At 34.4% G+C, this 17,829-nt stretch overlaps 3 protein-coding genes across 4 annotated transcripts; 2 read left to right on the top strand and 1 right to left on the bottom strand.

The window, feature by feature from the left end:
• Positions 1–36: 36 nt before the first annotated feature.
• On the bottom strand, positions 37–12,663 carry LOC125590487. The gene is made up of 13 exons (XM_048764069.1): positions 8,104–12,663; positions 7,830–8,000; positions 7,590–7,718; positions 7,190–7,318; positions 6,937–7,065; positions 6,751–6,860; positions 6,513–6,659; positions 1,826–1,894; positions 1,267–1,389; positions 755–1,142; positions 599–657; positions 245–336; positions 37–122 (listed from the first exon to the last, which is right to left on the bottom strand). The coding sequence occupies exons 1-10, from the start codon at positions 8,296–8,298 to the stop codon at positions 998–1,000; spliced, it is 1,347 nt and encodes a 448-aa protein (XP_048620026.1). The 5' UTR covers positions 8,299–12,663; the 3' UTR covers positions 37–122; positions 245–336; positions 599–657; positions 755–997.
• LOC106442866 lies at positions 2,109–6,076 on the top strand. Of its 2 annotated transcripts, XM_048763649.1 has the most exons (9): positions 2,109–2,999; positions 3,090–3,363; positions 3,460–3,574; positions 3,645–3,769; positions 3,921–4,002; positions 4,084–4,195; positions 4,273–4,430; positions 4,504–4,624; positions 4,691–6,076. In XM_048763649.1, the coding sequence occupies exons 1-9, from the start codon at positions 2,589–2,591 to the stop codon at positions 4,967–4,969; spliced, it is 1,677 nt and encodes a 558-aa protein (XP_048619606.1). In that variant the 5' UTR covers positions 2,109–2,588; the 3' UTR covers positions 4,970–6,076. The 2 variants fall into 2 exon arrangements, with proteins under 2 accessions (XP_048619606.1, XP_048619605.1); XM_048763648.1 differs by having other exon boundaries at positions 3,921–4,195.
• On the top strand, positions 11,146–13,871 carry LOC125590486. Its single transcript, XM_048764068.1, has 9 exons — positions 11,146–11,436; positions 11,811–11,997; positions 12,295–12,409; positions 12,481–12,605; positions 12,917–12,998; positions 13,079–13,190; positions 13,268–13,415; positions 13,535–13,614; positions 13,707–13,871. The coding sequence occupies exons 1-9, from the start codon at positions 11,146–11,148 to the stop codon at positions 13,869–13,871; spliced, it is 1,305 nt and encodes a 434-aa protein (XP_048620025.1).
• The last annotated feature ends 3,958 nt before the right edge of the window (positions 13,872–17,829 follow it).

The following is a 17,829-nucleotide window of genomic DNA, read 5'->3' as shown; positions in this document are numbered from 1 at the left end:
TTTGGTCAGATGTTAGGAACGTTCCTAAATCAGTCTCCGATCTCTTTTGCCAGTGAACGGTGGTCTCTCATCCGGTTCTTGCCGCCGTTGGTTTTCTTTTGCTCCTCTACCAACTTGTAATCCTGAACCATTGCCGGGTTGGAAAAGTTAATATATATATACTTAAAAAATTGCGTAATAAATTTAAATTAATTACGTTCGCAAAAAGTCAAAATTTTATTCAAAGTAAATAAGAATTCATTACCATTTTTCTTGGGTGGGAAAAAAACTCTCAAGTGAGGATCGAGTTTTAGTCCGAGGCTTTCATACAATGGATCATATAATTTATTTTGTAGCCTGAAATACAAAGTGAAACGTATTGATTAGTTATATTTTATTTAGTTCATAATCAAACTACTTATGTATGGGTATGAGGCATGCTAGCTTGGTAGTAACTTTTTTTTTTGATCAAAGCTTGGTAGTAACTAAATGTTTTATCTGGATGGAATTAATGAGGGACGATGAATAAAACCATTGCAGATAAATATGATGAAATCAGTTATGAAAAATAGATGGATGGAACATGTAAACCAATAAATAAATAAAGTAGGTGGGGTACCTTTTATCACCAAGGTTGACTGCAGTTAAATCATCATTTCTTTTTGGCGAGACGGTCCTCTGCATTATTTAATTGAATCATATTTATCTTCTTTTTCAATTGATTTTGTCTATTTTGTAGAAGAAAATGTATGTCTATTTTGAGAAATAATAATACCCTTCGCTGAGCAGCAGATGATGATTCTACATCTTCAAAGCCACTTGGATCATTTCTTTGTCGACGCCCAGAAACGCTACGCTCAAATAATCGACTTTGGCCATTTCTGTGTCGACGCTCAAACCGACTTGGGTTATTTTCTTGTTGACGCCCACAAAACGTTGAACTGTAATGTATATGTTGTCAATAAGTTTTTAATAATTCAGTTTTTATATATTTACGTGGAAAAATCGCAAAATAGTTTCATTCATCAAATAGAAAATATGGTACCTCTATGGGAGCGAATGCTTTCGTGCTTGGAAATAGATGTGCATAATCTTTGAGGGTAGGGTATTTAACACCCGACGAAGGCTTATTCACTAGCTCTTGCACGTTTCCTTGATTCCTACTGAATTGAGGACAAAAATAATATTAATTTAACAGCTGAAGAATATTGTGGAGCACAAAAACTTAATTTAACCTCCTTTGTATTAGCTATACCAAGCGATCTATTTTGTTGGACTTGATGATACCTTGTAGAGCTCGACGGTATTTGAGGTAGTTGGACTTGATGATCCCTTGTAGAGCTCGACGGTATTTGAGGTAGTTGGACTTGATGATCTCTTGTAGAAATCTGATTCTGTAAAGGGCATGTCCTACATGAACCCCAAATCGATTGACCTTTTTCATTCTTTCAATAGAAAATTATAAAAAAATATAGAGTTGCATATAATATTTATTGAAATAGTATTAAAATTAAACTTGAATTAGGTAAGCTTAATTATAGGTTCATGAGTTATATTTTATTGGATCACACCAAAAAACTAAACCAACTTCTAACATTTCTATACAAATTAACATTCTAGAAGGCTTCTCTTTAAAATTAAAATAAAATTATATAGGATCAATACGTAGATACTAGTGCTGAAAATCCTAGCTAGTTCTTAGCATAAATAACAAAGATAAAAAAATTCAAAATTATAAATTTAACAGCTGAAGAATATTGTGGAGAACAAAAACTTAATTTAACCCTTCAAAAACCCTTTGTATTAGCTAAGATCAAGTGATCGACTAAGTTGGACTTGATGATACCTTGTAGAGCTCGTCGGTATTTGAGATTGAGGAGAGGTCACAGAAGTCTGATTCTGTAGAGGGCATGTCCTACATGGAAACCAAACTGATTATTTTTATTTCATCTTTCAATAGAAAATTAGAAACAAACAAAGTTGCATAAAGTTTTTTTATTGAAATTAAACTTGGCTGGGCCAAGCTTAATTATAGGTTCATGAGTTATCTTTTATTAGATCACACCAAAATAATTAAGCCCAACATCTTACATTTCTATACAAATTAACACTCTAGAAGGTTGTTATCATCTAATAAGTAAAAGGGGAATACGCTCAGCGCTCAGACGTCCACGTCGGATGAAATAATCAGCCAATCCCGTTGCATCTTTCGTCCACGTCTTTGCTACGTTGGGCTTCATTACGATGGGCTTCGTTGTTATGTTTTATTTTTGTTATGTACCTGGCCCATAAGCCCATAAGCTTGGCCAAACGGAGAACACCGTATCGAGCCTCCACGAACCCTAGCCTTATTTCTCTTACGCAGACCGCATCGAGCCTCGACGAACCTCGACGAACCCTAACTTCATTCTCCCTTGCGCAGACAAATATCTCATCCCTTTCGTCTTTCCCACTTCTTCCGTTTAACGGTTTCGTCTGTTCATTCACTCCTTCATCAAATCCTCATTAACCTCCATTAATGGATCCCTTTCGCATCCCTCACTCTGATTTCTTTTATAACCCCAATCATCCCACCAGTTTGATTCCCCGCAAAACTATCTTCTCTCCCGATGAATTCCAACAGCAAAAACTCCGCATCCGGCGATCTTATCTCCAAGAAACCTAACGGGAAGGACGTTGTCTCCTCCGCCGCACCGGTCAAACCCTCCGCCGCATCGATGAAACCCTCCGCCGCGGCGATGAAAATCTCCGCCGCACCGACGATCCCCTTCGCCGCATCGATGAAACCTATTGGCCAATCCGGTGTCTCCGGTGATTCCTCTTCGACAAAACGTCACGGCAAGGCCGTTGTCTGCTCCGATGTCCCCTCTGACAACAGCGATCGCGTCGTGTTCTTCAAAGATGTGACGTTTGGACCACAAGAACACGAGTTGAGATTTCGACTGATCCATTTTTGGGAGGCAAAACACGCATTCTCGAAGATACTTATGGGTCTAGAGATGCTTCTGGTCGACGCAGAGGTTTGTTCCGACATCTTCTTTTTTTTTTTTTTAATTTGTTTATGTTGCGACACAGATTACTAACAATCCGGATTTGTTCATTCTAAACAGGGCACTGTGATTCAGGGATTCATCCCACCATCAAGGATGGACACTTATCTACGACACATGAAGCCCGGTTCCACCTACAGACTTACCAATTTTTTTGGTTCTAAGACCAAGAAGGTGTACCGGGTTGCTGATCCAGACGTGACCATTGCGTTCTCATGGAAGTCTGTCCTCTCCGATCTCACAGACACTTCGGCTTGGTTTCCTGAAGACCGTTTTCGTTTCCATGGTTATGAACAGTTCGAAGCGGCCTGTGACCTCAAAGGGGATCTGTATGGTAAGATCTCTTATATTTTATGATCTGTGCTCAGTCTATCTGTTTATGTTGATCAGATATCTCTTGATTATTTATTAAGTTATGTTTTTATCGCAGATTTTATTGGTCATATCAAATTGGTGAATGAGCAGGCTCTTAACGAGAGTTTTGTGCTTGATGAAGTCGAGATAGCTTCTGATCGGCGAATTTTGGTTCATGTTCAGACACATGAGTGAGCCATCTAAGTTTTATGCTCTAGAAGTATACTTCTTTGTTTAATAAATGTGTTCTCTTCGATGCAGTGGTCCTGTGATGAAGCTCTACATATGGGACAAGGTAGCAACAGCCTTTTGCGAGAAGTTTAGATCGCTTGGAAAACCTCCGAGTGTTATCATGGTGACAACTGTGAATCCTAAGCGTTTAGGAGGTTCGTATTATCTAACGATTGTTGTGGTACATAGATGTTAGTAAGTTGCGTGGGAATCACAGTAGTATTAGGTGTTGAGAAGGGCTGTTTTATGGCTAGATTGTTTGATTAATTTGTTATTTTTTGGGTATGGAAATTGGTTATGCTACAGGTGCTTTGTCTCTGTCATCTCTATCATCTTCACGGGTTTTTTTTGATACGGATGTTCATCAAACCAGGGAGTATCTGGCTTGGTATGTATTCATCTATATATTTGCACCGTTTACGTTAATCTACCGACTGTGTTGCTTATTTTGTTTTTTGAACATTTCTAGGCTTGAATCAAACTCGGAAGTTGCTAATAGAGTTAATGCTGAGATTGTCACCAAGGCTGAGACAGCTACAATCGGTGAGCTACTCACTTACATGAAGCAGGAAGGAGCGAAGGTACGACATCTCATGCTTTCATACTTGCATTGGAATTAGATTTGTTATTGAGTATCTTCACTGTTGTAATATTATAGGTTGCTTGGTTCGAGTGTACGGCCACCATTGATGATGTTGTGCGTGGCTCAGCTTGGTACTACATTGCTTGTGGTGGATGCAAGACTAAAGCTACTAAAGGACCTACCACGCTTATGTGTAGGAAGTGTGGAAAGACTGAGATTACTGGTGCTGCAGAGTAAGAATTGTAATTATATTTTTTTGTGTCATATATACCATCAACGTCCATTATTAATGCGCATTTGAAACAGGTATCTCAGCAAGCTATCTGTCTATGACAACAATGATCATGCGAGCTTTGTACTTCTCGGTGACGCTGGGTTTGAGTTAACTGGGAAGAAAGCATCTGTATTGGTTGAGAGTTACTATGAGGTAATCACATACCTGTCCATCGTTCAATTTTTGGTTGTGTTCTAACAATTTTTTAAATTTATATAGGCTAATGAGGGATCAGGAGATGATCATGTAGTCCCGGTGCCTCAAGTCCTTATTGACACCATCGGACAGAAACGCACGTTCGTTATCAAAATATCAAAGCACAACTTGGAAGGCAAGACTCAAGCTTTGACTGTCACCAAGGTACTCCCTCTCGAGGTTCCAGCACTTGGATACGATTTAGCCGCCGACGTGGTTGTCTCTCCTACTGCAGATGAGGGGGTGAAAAGAGGTGCTGATATGATTGTGTCAGATGATGCTAAGCGTGCAAAAAGTGGCTAATATGTTTTGTGTACTTCGGTTGTGTTTGAAGAACGACTATCTGTTTGTTCTTTTGCTTCTGGTTTTGTTTTTTCTTTGTTGAAATATTATGATTTGGTTCGTTTGCTTCAGTTTTGTGTTGACATTATTTATATATCGTATTTTCTATTTGGATAATTTTTGCTTCGTTGGTTCATTTGTTTATGTTGAGGTTTACCCTTTTTTAAGTTGCTAAAATTTATACAGTATTTTTATTTTTAGTAATAATTATGTTGTTTATTTTAAAATAGTAAGGGACAAATAAAAACTTGAAAAAATTATTTTACTTTTATATATTTCTTCCATATATATTTATAAAATTATCTCTTATTTGTATGTAATAAAAATTAGGGAACTGAGATAATTGAATTATACATGATTTATAGTAAACTTTAGAGTAGACTTTCTCTATTATAACATATATGATTTAAAAAATAAGAAAGGTACAAATTCTCCTATTTAATTATTTGATATTAAAACTACGAATACTACGTAAGTAATCATCATTACACTATTAAATCACTAAACGACTAATTACTTCAACTCTTGCTAGAATCCAAAAATGATTTTATTTGCCGAACACAAAAAATGTTGGCGCAAGGGGTCGAACCCTGAATAATGAGCATATACAAAGGATGCTCTACCACCGGACTAAATACACACTTTGGGAATCTGATCAAGACAAAAAAACATTTACTTTACATTTTTTTGGCAGGAACTCAATTTATTAATTAGTTCTTTTAAAAATAAGTTTCATTAAATAACGGAAAACAATATGTTCCTTTAGAAAGTATTTATATATGTTTAATCTTATATATATATATATATAATTGAAAGGACATAGAGTACGTGTTAATAGAGTCACCAGATCATTCTTGCGTCATTAATCATGCGAAGGGAAAGGCATCGGTTACTTATTTTTTGTGTTTTTATATTTATTGACGTGCTCCCCAAGAAAAATTAGTCACATAATTGGCTAAAACCAAGTGCTTATTTTTCTGGATATTAACTAAGGTTTAGGAAATTTCTTAATACATATTAAATATAATGATATTTGTATAAACCCGGGCGTAGCCCGGGCAAAATATCTAGTCTCTTTAAAGATACATAAGATCAATATTTAGATATCCGTTCTGAATATTCTAGGTAAAAATGAAATTTAAATACATATATCATATATATGCTTAAAATTACTATAATATTTATCAAAAACTATGGTATATACATAGTTTTAGGTAATATTATAATTAACCAGCATTAATCTTTTAATAGAAATTACGATAATATTTGTAGATTTGGAACTTATAAAAAGCTCCATATCCTGATGGTATAACCCAAGAAAATCCATGTAATAAAATCAAAGCAATACAAAAGGGTGTTTAATATTCTTAAGTTTTTTTTTTTCAAACGTCACCCGTTTTTTAAAGTATCGATTTACTCTTTGATTTCTTTCAATTTTTTGATAAAATTTTCTTAAATTATTGCTAAACAATATTACAATTTCCTTTTTACAAAAATGTCTTACCTAGCCACCTCTGTAACCATTCCTGGGACTAGAGCTTCGTCTTCCCTATCAGCTTGAAATAATGGAGGCAGTTGCTGGTCGTATATGTTGGAATGTGAATCAACTAGGCCGTTCTGGTACCTTAAATTTGATGGGTAACTTTGTGATCTGTATTTCATGAAAACTATATGTATTAAGAATCTACAGAAAAATGTTTCAAGTATAGAAAAAATTGTATTTGGAATTGATTAGAACATACAAAGGTAATGAAAACTGCTCTTGGAGATGATTTGGTAACTCAATAGATTGAGTCATTACAGGATGTGCATATCCACTGCTTTCTTCCTCGATTTGTTGACCAATTCCTATCTGGTTCATGAATACATACTCATCAAAACTAGTTCAAAGTAATCGATGATTAAGAACACATAGAAAATGTATTTACCATTGTAGAATCATTTAGTTCCTGAAAAGGATTCATCGTATTTTGATTGAACAAAGATTGTTGATCTAATTGTCCGTTTGCGTTTCCTTGTAAGAACACATGTGGATTGCATCCGGAATTGTGATCTTGCTGCTTAGAGAAATTGCATAAGAATTATCATTCATTAGTTATGTTAAAAGTTAGACCTTCTCAATGATAGTTTACTCTTGCTGGTACATAGTAAAGATTCATATACGTAAGAAGTTTTATTTACCATTGAAGAATCATTTGGTTCCTGAAAATTATTCATCGTGTTCTGGTTGAACAAAGATTGCTGATCCAGTTGACCATTTGTGTTTCCTTGTAATGACCCTTGTGGATTGTATAAGAATTGCTGATCTTGCTGCTTAGAGAAATTGCATAAGAATTATCATTTAATAGTTATGTCAAAAAATAGACCATTATCAATGATATTTTACTCTTGCTGACACATGTAGATATTGTATCTAGATATAGCTTATATTTAGCCAAAGCTAATTAGGAATACTACTAACCAACAAAAAAAAAACAAAAAGGGGAAAAAGAAAATAAGGAAAAGAAAAAGAGAAAGAAATCAGAGAAGGAAAGAAAAGATAGAGAAAGAAAACTAAGATAAACTGAAATATTCACATTACAATTGCAAATACTTCTGGCTCTTGAAAAGCATCCAACATGTTTTGATCGAACAAAAATGGTTGATCTGATTGTATGTTTGGCAAGTTTTCTTGCATATACCCATGTGGAGTGCACAATAGCAGTTGTTCCTGATATGATACAGTGAAAATGATTTAGTTATTATAATGTATTTTAATTAATGTTTAGTTTTATGGCATATAATAAAATTCAATTTTTAAAAAGAAATGTAAGTAGCATACGACTTCAGGTGGATATTGCACTAGTGTTAATGTATCCGGAAGTGGGATTAGATCTGGGGATTGTGCACTCATTGAGGGGTTAGCCTCACTTACAGCAAAATTGTTGATTAAACCAACAGTCTCTTCCCCCACATTCTCAGTTTCTTCCACTAGAGGATCTTGTAAAACGTCCTTTATATTTCACAAGCCAACATATCAATTTTATCATCATATATATCACCATAGAAATTTTGGTAGAAATTTAAACGAGAGAACAAACAATTAAAAAATATACCACGATCGAAGTAAATGGTTCTGGTGACGGTGATAATCGCAAAGGACTAAATTGCAACGACTGATCGTTGAAGATATCGTCATACAAATCCATATTGCCTGCTTTTCCTAAGTGAGATAAATAAAAGAGATCCCTAATTAAAATGAATAAAAAATGATGGCTTTGATTAACATTGTAAATACAACAATTCTTCATAAATGTTAGAAATGTTGAATCATCTATTGTACACAAATCATGCTACTTAAAAATTAGTCAGAGACCCGTAGTAGCGGAATATAACAAATTGAAACATTTTCAACAATCCATCCTTGAAATAAATCATGAAAATTAATTTGTAGGCATCTAATTAGTATTTTATGTTAAAATATTAAAAATCAAGTTACATAGGTTATGTATTCTGAATATCGTTAATCTAAAAGTTACATAGCATTTTATATCCGCAATGTTATGGGCTGAACTGGAATAACGATAATATCAAAAAATTATGTAAAGCATCTACTTCAAAGAGGCTTAACAATAACATAAATCGGAAAACATGAAGCTCCAATCAGTGAATCCATCGTCAAAACCAAAAAAAATCATGAAAATTTTCACTTGAATATGCAAAAAACAAAATACCAAAGAAAAGTTATTTAAACAATGAAAACTATAAAACTCAGATTCAAGAAACACTATAAGCAAAATATAAATCAAAATCAGTGAAGAGAAGAAGAAAAGATTCTGAATAAATTGAAACAATGAAGAAAGAAACTCAAATCTGAATAGAAATAAAATATAAAAATTGATACTGATATATATAATAATTTTCTTGCAAGATATATGCAAAGAAACTGAAATATAGGAGAGAGAGGCTTACTGCTACTGGGAAAAACTGAGAGATATAAGAATTGGAAAAGGGGAAAACTGAGAAGAATACCATATATATACACACACATGAGGTCTTTTTCTTCTCTTTGTAATGACACGTGGTGAAAACTTGTTTCTTTAAATATTTATTTATTGTTTTTGATTAAGATATTCATTTATTGTTACGGTGAAGAAATCAAAATAATTTCACTAGTTCAGAATTTCACTAATACATTACCAAACTAGCGATATACTTGATGTCAAGCATACCAACTTATTCTTCTAATTTTTTTTTTTGTGTGAATATATCATACTAGTTACTACGGGTAGTTAGATTTATAAATCAAAATTCACTATAATATTTAGTACGGCGGATCAAATGGCGGCGTTGTATATTAATTAATCATTCTAAATAACCCGTAGATTTATAAATCAAAATTCACTATAATATTTAGTACGGTGGATCAAATGGCGGCGTTGTATATTAATTAATCATTCTAAATAACGATATTGGATACGTTAATGATAAATTTTCGTGTCACAATTAATAAATAGAATGTTAAAATAATATTATATATTTTAAATATAAAATATAGTAGATTATATTAATTGATTATTCGCTAAATTAGATATTTCTATGTCATTCAAATTCAAAGTGTGCTACATTTTCATTAAAAGTATTAGTAATACTTGTGAAATCTCTAAGGTATACTAATCTAAAAATGTTAGTTATACTTGCACTATTGATAAGGCATGCTGCATTTTTCATACAAAATATTTATTTTTGTTAATGTTTTCATTTAAGACTTTGTTAATGTTTTATTCTTAGCTATTCTATAACATGTATTAAATACCCTTTATTCGTAAATACTCTTTAGAAAACAACTAATTAGTTTTTTATAACTTAAAAAAGCTAATTATAGCTGCATTGACAAAGATCTATGAATTAATAAAATATACAACTATATAGTTCAAATTTAAGCCTAATATTATCCCAAGTATAAAATCAATTAGTCAAAAAAAAAGAGAAGAAGTATAAAATCAATATCTTGACTTAAAATAGATATGTTTCTTTTGTTTTTATTAGAAAATAAAAAATAGAAAGAAATGTTTGATTTGTGTAATTTTGTTTTTTTCTTCTCAAAATCCTAATGTTATTTAAGGGTTTCTATAAAAGTAAAGTAAGATTGCACCAAATCTCAGTAAAACAAGAAAAAAGATTGAACCAAATTTTAGCAAAAAAAAGAGTAAAATAAAATATGTTATATAGCGAAGAAGTTGACAAAAAGAAATGGTAGTTACTTGTTACCAATGGATTCACCCAATCAGTCGTCTTTCATATCTTGTGACAGCAACTCTCTGACTGACAAGAGTATCTATGCTTTAGCATTTTTATCTATATATTGCAACCGTTACTTTTTAACCTTTTCTATCAGCAACCGTTACTCTTTTTATTATGCATGTTGTCAGATTGTGGAAAGTCTAAACCTTTTGAGATTTTGTCAGCAGGTAAAAAAGGATAAAGTATTATGAGATTCTTTTCCTTTTTCAAAAAAAAAATTACTTCGTAGTTTCTATTTTCTTTTATGTTAAATACAACATACTTAGCTGGATTTGAAACAAAAAATGTGTAGTAATCAATATACAATACTAAAAGGAAAATATAAGCCATGGAAAAAGTGTCCACGTCCCAAAAAAACAGACCAATAGAAGGACAGATTTCCGCCACGTCAGAGGCCCCGCCTATGTCATTTGGGCTTCAAATTTCACCAGCCCGCCATCGTTCAAATTCGAGAATCCCGTGAAGCTCATCTCACGGTTAAGTCTCCTTTTCCCTTTCCGCGAAGAACAAACCCTAATTTTGCAAAATCGATTGTCAAACCCTTTCTCTTCCTCTTCTTCGTTTCCTACGTTTCACGAATCTTTCACCTACGAACAATCAATTCCCTCCCCACTCCTGTACACTCTTTAACCTCATTAATGGATCCTTTTCGCTTTTTTCCTATGAGATTCTATATAAATCTCTTACTCGATGTTTTATTTTCATCAAAAATTGTTCTATCCTCTCGACTGTACATTGCGATGAAGTTATCCGGTGTTTCTGACTCAGTGAAAACAAACGGCGAAGCGGCGGTCCCCTCCAGTCCGGTCTAACCCGTCGCCCAAATCGGTGTCTCTTCCGGCGATGTCAGTTCGATGAAATCAAAAGGCGTAGCGGCGGTCTCCTCCAGTCCGATCAAACCAATCAGCAAAACCGGTGCCTCTTCCGGCCTCAACATCGGCGTTAAGGGCAAAGCCTCTGTCTCTTCCGGCGCTAAAGACAAAGCTATCGTCTCCGACAACGTAGGGGAGGTGATTACCTTCAATGACGTGACATTCGGGCCCCATGAAGGCGAGGTACGGTATCGGTTGATCCACTTTTGGGAGGCTTGGAATGCTCAGACGAAGGTGCTTATCGGCCTCGAAATGCTTCTCATCGATGAAGAGGTATAAACCGAGATATTTTTTACAAGATTAGTTTAGAAAATTGTTTGGTCGAAATGCTATGATATCATAATACCTGTTTGCTAATCATCGCCTTCACAGTTAAGAAGACTAAATGGTTACGATTGGTTCCCATAGTGGATTTAAACCAAATGTTTGATAAAGATGTCTTATTATATCTCAGCAAAATCCAACATATTGATAGTTAAGATTACTTTAGCAACAAAATAGATTGATTAGATTAGATAATTAGTTGTTGTTAGCACCATCATGAGAATTTTTTTGTTGTTCATTGCTGGTTAAATATCTTAATTACTTTTGTTTTCAACTAAAGATATCCTGACTAGCTTCTCTAATTGATTCTCTTTTAACAACAGGAAAATATTATCCAGGGCTTCATCCCCTATGGAAGGATTGAGACTTATTTGTGTCACATGAAAGCTGGTGCTACTTACCAACTCAACAAGTTTTTCGGATCAAAGAGCAAGACTATTTACCGGGTAGCTGAACCAAGTGTCACTATTAGCTTCTCATGGAACTCTGTCCTCTCTGTTCTCGACGACAGTTCGATCCGTTTCCATGAGGATCGATTCCGGATCCATGGATACAGAGAATTTGAAGCTGCCTCCGACTTGTGAGGTGATCTTTATGGTAAGTTCTCACCATCATTACACCCTATCACTGTTTGTATTGGATAATAGTTTAATCTAATCTTAAATAGTATGATATCATATGATTAAATATTGTATTGATTCTGAAGTGTTTGCCTAGGATAATGTTTTCATACAGACTCCGAAATTTAGGTTTTATTGCTGGGTTTATAAGATATAAAACATTGAGTTTTATTGTCTTCTCCTGCAGATTATGCTGGCCACATCAAACTTGTGAATGGGCAGGTTCTCAGTGACAGTCTTCTGCTTGATGAAGCAGAGATAGCTGCATCCCGCCGAGTTGATCTTCATGTTCAAACACATGAGTAAGTTAATCTCTATCTTCTTCCAAATTCACATATGGTTTATCTTACCACACGAGTTTGTGTTGTTACAGCGATCCCTTGCTGAAGCTGTACCTCTGGAACAAGGCTGCCTTTGAGTTCTGTGAAAAGTTTAAAGCATCTGGAGGCACTGCAAGTGTTATCTTAGTCACCACCTTAAACCCGAAACGGTTTGGAGGTTTGTATTACTAACTTTTTATTGCTGTTTTAAGATGTTAAATAGGGTTGGGATCGTATCTGGTTATGTTAGCTTTGAGTAAGTATTATTTTCTGTGATACAGAGTTATTGAAAGATAATGGTAGAACTGCTTTTTTTTAGTTGACTTTAGAGTTTATTAGCTATGTAACATTTAAAAAAATATGTTAAGAAATAAGAGTCGACTAAGCTAAATGGGATCTGAGAAAGAGTTATTAGAGATATATACATATTCTCTTAATTTCATTATATCATAATTTTGCTGTTGTATCATGGCATTCGTTCTGTTATAGGCGTCATATCTCTATTTTCTGTGGCGTCTTCACGGGTATTTCTGGATAGTGATGTCCAAGAAACCCGGTTCTACCTCAGTTGGTAAGGTTTAAGGTTTCATGTATTGGAATATCATTTGTATTACTCCGCTATTGTAATGTCTGGTTTGACATTTTCTTCAGGCTGAATTCGAATTTAGATGTTGCCAACAGAGTTAATGCAGAGGTAGTCACCAAGCCTGAGACAGCGACATTGGGGGAACTCTTCTCCTATATGAATCAGGCATCCGCTAAGGTATTATAGTTCCAATGTCTGATACATTCAATAAGATAATCGAAGTTTCTCATTGAATTTTTCAAACATTTTTACAGGTTGCTTGGTTTGAGTGCACAACAACTATTGATGATGTTGTGCACGGTTCTGGGTGGTATTATATAGGCTGCGGTGTGTGCCAAACTAAGGCAACCAAAGGGCCTACAACGCTTATGTGTAAGAAATGTGGGAAGAGTGAAATTGTTGGTGTGGCGCAGTAAGTTGTTTAGATATAGTTATGCACATTCTTTGACTGCAATGGTTATTAATGTCTCTCTGTTACATGTACCTGTCGAAGCTCTCTGTTTATGACCATAATGATTAAGCCGTATTTGTTGTCCTTGGTGATGCTGGTGAGGAGTTGACTGGAAAGAAAGCTGCTGAGTTGGTTGAGAGATATTACCAGGTAATTAGAAACCTGTATGTTTATGAGATTTAAAAACGTATTCTTACAAAAAATTTGAAGATGTATTCTGAGAATGTCTAAATGTATGTTAGGCCAATGATAGTGTGGGAGAGGATCACATAGTTCCAGTGCCTCAAGCTATGATTGATACCATTGGACAGACACGGAAGTTCATTGTGAAGGTATCAAATCACAATCTGACTGCCAAGACCCAGACTTTAACTGCGACAAAGGTGCTCCCTCTTGAAGTCCCATAATCCGAAGGCAACTTAGGAGAGAACGTTGGTGAGGAACCTGATAATGACAGGGAGGATCATGCAGATGAGTCGGTGAAAAGGGGTGCTGATGGGATTGAGTCAGAAGGTGTCAAGCGTACCAAATGTGGCTAATGAAGTCTTATTACTGGTTTTGTTTTATTTAAGACTTCGCTTTGTTTTTTCCTTTTTCTGGATTTTGCCTTTGCAGCATTATAACAACCTTGGTTATAATCTCTTTTGCTAATAATATCTATTATTAATCTCTTTCCATGTTATATAGTTTGACTAAAAAAACAATAATGTCTATCTATATATATATGAAAATTTGGAAAAAAATATGATAGATAAATCATTATACTTTCTTGAAGGCTTAGTGAGTGAGTAGTCTATATAAAAATTTGTTGCTATATTCTTCGTAACGTAGGTTAAAATCCTACTTGCCAAGACAGGGAGGTGTGATTATGGTCGGTTAAGGTGGCCAAGATTTAATGATTATGATTTAAATTTGTAATAAATTAGAAATGGTTCATATTAGAATTCAAGCGTGTAAAGCACGTCCTATTTGACTATAATTTAAATGTTGTCATAACTATGGACAGTCTTTAGATTTTTTTGAAGTGGAGTTGCAGTATGAAAATGAAATTTCAATATTTTTATATTACTATTATAATTTAAATAGTTATTCTTAGATTACTATTTTTGGCTTACTTATTTAGTTTATTCTTTTAAATTTGAAAATATAATTGATAACTCATATAAAATTTGGTAAGCTTATTTTAAAAAAAAAAGAACCACACAGAAAGTGTTGTAGTGGCATTCATGAAAATATCTTATAATATTCAAAAATTCATGTATAATTATGAATAATTATAAAACAACTAAATCCTAATAATTGGTAAATCATCGCATCCTTAAAATTGAAAAATATGATATTAGATGATCACTTTACATTGTTTGAAATTAATTTCTTTAAATCATTGGATCAAAAATATAATATAATCGTCATGAAATATGTTTTCTAGAAGCCAAAAATGGAAAATGGCCGAAAATTAAACACATGTTGGTAGGAGAGTTCGAACCCTGGTCCATGAGCATTTACGAGGACTACTCTACCACTAGAGTAAAGATACACCTTGGAAAATTCATGCTCGAAATATTACATATAATAGGAAGCCGGAAGACACAAGATTTTATAATCACGTCGTTTCAGAAAGTTTGAGTGTTTCTTCTTCCTTTTAACGAGGGAAACTCGAGTCTCTTCCTCTTCCATCTCTCCTCTGCTCTCAAATCGATCTCATCCGCCATGACTGAACAAAGCAATTCTCCTACTACTCAATCTAGACGGAGGAGGTTCAGCGAGGCCGATTCCTCATTCGGAGAGCACTATCACTTCCGCTCTCAAGTTCCATTCAAGTCGTTCGACGATCGTCTCCAAAGAAGCCGACTGTTATTCCGCAATACCGTTACAGCAATCAGAGGATATTATCGCCGTCATCATAATGAGGAAGCCGCTATCGGGTATCGTTATCTCTGTCTCCGAGGCTTTGTAGTTCAGGGTTCTTTAGATCCTAAGGATCCTGTTTTAGATGATTTGTTTAGGATTATCGATAGCATAGGATGGTCCTACACTGTGATGCATGTGCATTCGTTTTGTCCTAGAGTTGTGAGAGAGTTTATCTCAAAACGATGAGGGTGCTCTTATTCGGGGATATGTTCTCCAGTTTACACCATCAGTGATCAACCAACTGATGATGACACCATCTGTTGAGCACTCTTTTGAGTGGAAAGAAGTTGTTCTGAAGCAAGCCATCTCCCACCTCATAGGAGGCCAATGCTCCGGATTGACAGGATTCAACCTCAATGCTTTGCTCAATCCCTTCCAAACTTTATACCGTGTGTGTGAGCTGAATTGGCTTCCAGGTCCTGACTCTGATTCAATGATGAAGAATCGACTCCGCCTTCTATATGCTGTCGCCAATCGCAAGAAGATAAGCTTTGGTCATCTTACGTATGACCAAGTTATCGACATGACCCGCAAAACAGAGTGGGACACAAACCTGATTTTCCCAAACCTCATATATCAATTCTTGATGTTTCAAAAAGAGGTTACTTTGTTACCAGGAGATGAAGAACCTATTGGAAGAGGTCTTCCCATCTATGGAGTATCAGGTGACACAAGTGGACCAAGGGGACATAGAAGGCTGAATTAGAATAGCAGCCAAGTGATTTTTTGTAAAGTCCATCACTCTTTGAAGAATGTGACTAATATATGATCTTTTTGTCAAGTAACTTGTGTCTGAATCCTCTTCTAATTGGTTGTAATCTCAATGACAGTTAGTTTTTGCTATAATGTTATTGTCTAAGTTAAAATGTTGTTTCGAAATGATATTACTGTCTGAATAAAAATGTAAAGACCTATGCACACCTGCTTCACACATCAGTCTCCTGTTTCTCTCTTCCTCCGTAGCCGAAGTTTCAAGCTTCTTCAACGTATCTTCTCTTCCTAAGGCTGTTCAGTTTAAACCGAACCTTAATTCAAAACATTTGGTAAGAAAGATCTTCAATGATCCACACATCTGCTGCATCATTACACACATGAGTAAAAAAATTAAAAGTTATAACAGAAGCTTTCTAGATAACAGGCCAAAAGGGTCAACGAATTGGCTATAAAGCTCTAAACTTTCAAGGTATGGATACGTTTAGATGGAACAAAGGATCATTGGTCATGAGCAACAGCAGCGGCCAGAGAGGTGGTGGGCCTGGTTCACCTGGAGGTGTGGTTCTTGAGAAGCACAAGACACTTAAATCAGTAGGGAATTTGAGCATTGGTTCTGCTGTCTCCACGGCATCTGGTAGGAAACCGTTTAACAGATATGTGTGATTTCATTTTGATTGAAACTTTTTTTTTTGTAAGTTACTTTTGCTTCATTTTGTGGGTTGTGTTGATTTTGAGTGCTGTTGTAGTGTGGATTATGAATGTAACACAATAAAATGAAAAACAATGACAAAGGATTTGGTTTGACTAGCTAGCTCTTTGTTTGTCACATGATTTATGCAGATTTTGGACACCACTGAGTAGTTAGTTAAATTGATTTCAAGAGTAGTTTATGTGTTTTCTATGCCTAAAGTCCCTATTCTACAATGCAAAGTGAAAAAAATATTACTTTGCGGCTACTGCTTGAGTCTTGCTTAACAGACTCCAAAACATAATTTTTTAAAAACAATAGTTACCAAAAATAAATTAATTTCTAAAAAGTATTATTATTAACTTTAATTTAAAGTTGTTTAGAAATACGAAACCATATATTTTGAAACAAAAAATATTTTTAAAATATCTTTTTCTCAAATTTATTAAATAACTTATACTATGAAACAAAGGTAACATTATATTTATGGTGCTTTTTATTCATAATTAAAAATTTGCCACATTAATCCAAATTTTGCCACATATCTTCATTCTATCATCAAGTTTAATAACATAAAGTTGATACTCACCAACTTTCCCACCATTTTAGAAGATACAATGCTTTCATTCTAAACAAAAACATTGTAAGTTATAATCGAAAATTAATTATCAACAACAATTAGCAATAAACAACTGATCTGTCTCAACTATCCCTCAACAGTCAATTACTTGCCAATCACACAATGGCAAAAGACACAATCACTACAAATACAACACAAAAAAAAAATATATAAACGCACCATAACAACCCATAATATTTCAAGATTTATAATTATATCATATCCCACCAAGTAATGTATTCTACTTCGGATATAATAAGTGCACCCAAAAATATTTTCACCTTTTTCTTCCCAAACATTAGTTTCCCATCTATGGAAAACATATAAAAAATATCAACATCCAATCAAAACTTAATTATTCTTAGCATAAAAATTATTAATAGTAATAAAATATTTCAAATCAAACACAAAATTGAAATAGCCCATTTTCCGC

Source organism: Brassica napus, chromosome C7 (assembly GCF_020379485.1).
Source record: "Brassica napus cultivar Da-Ae chromosome C7, Da-Ae, whole genome shotgun sequence".
Taxonomy (NCBI): domain Eukaryota; kingdom Viridiplantae; phylum Streptophyta; class Magnoliopsida; order Brassicales; family Brassicaceae; genus Brassica; species Brassica napus.
Note: the sequence above shows the minus strand (reverse complement) of the source record. Positions and strands in the feature narration are given on the sequence as shown.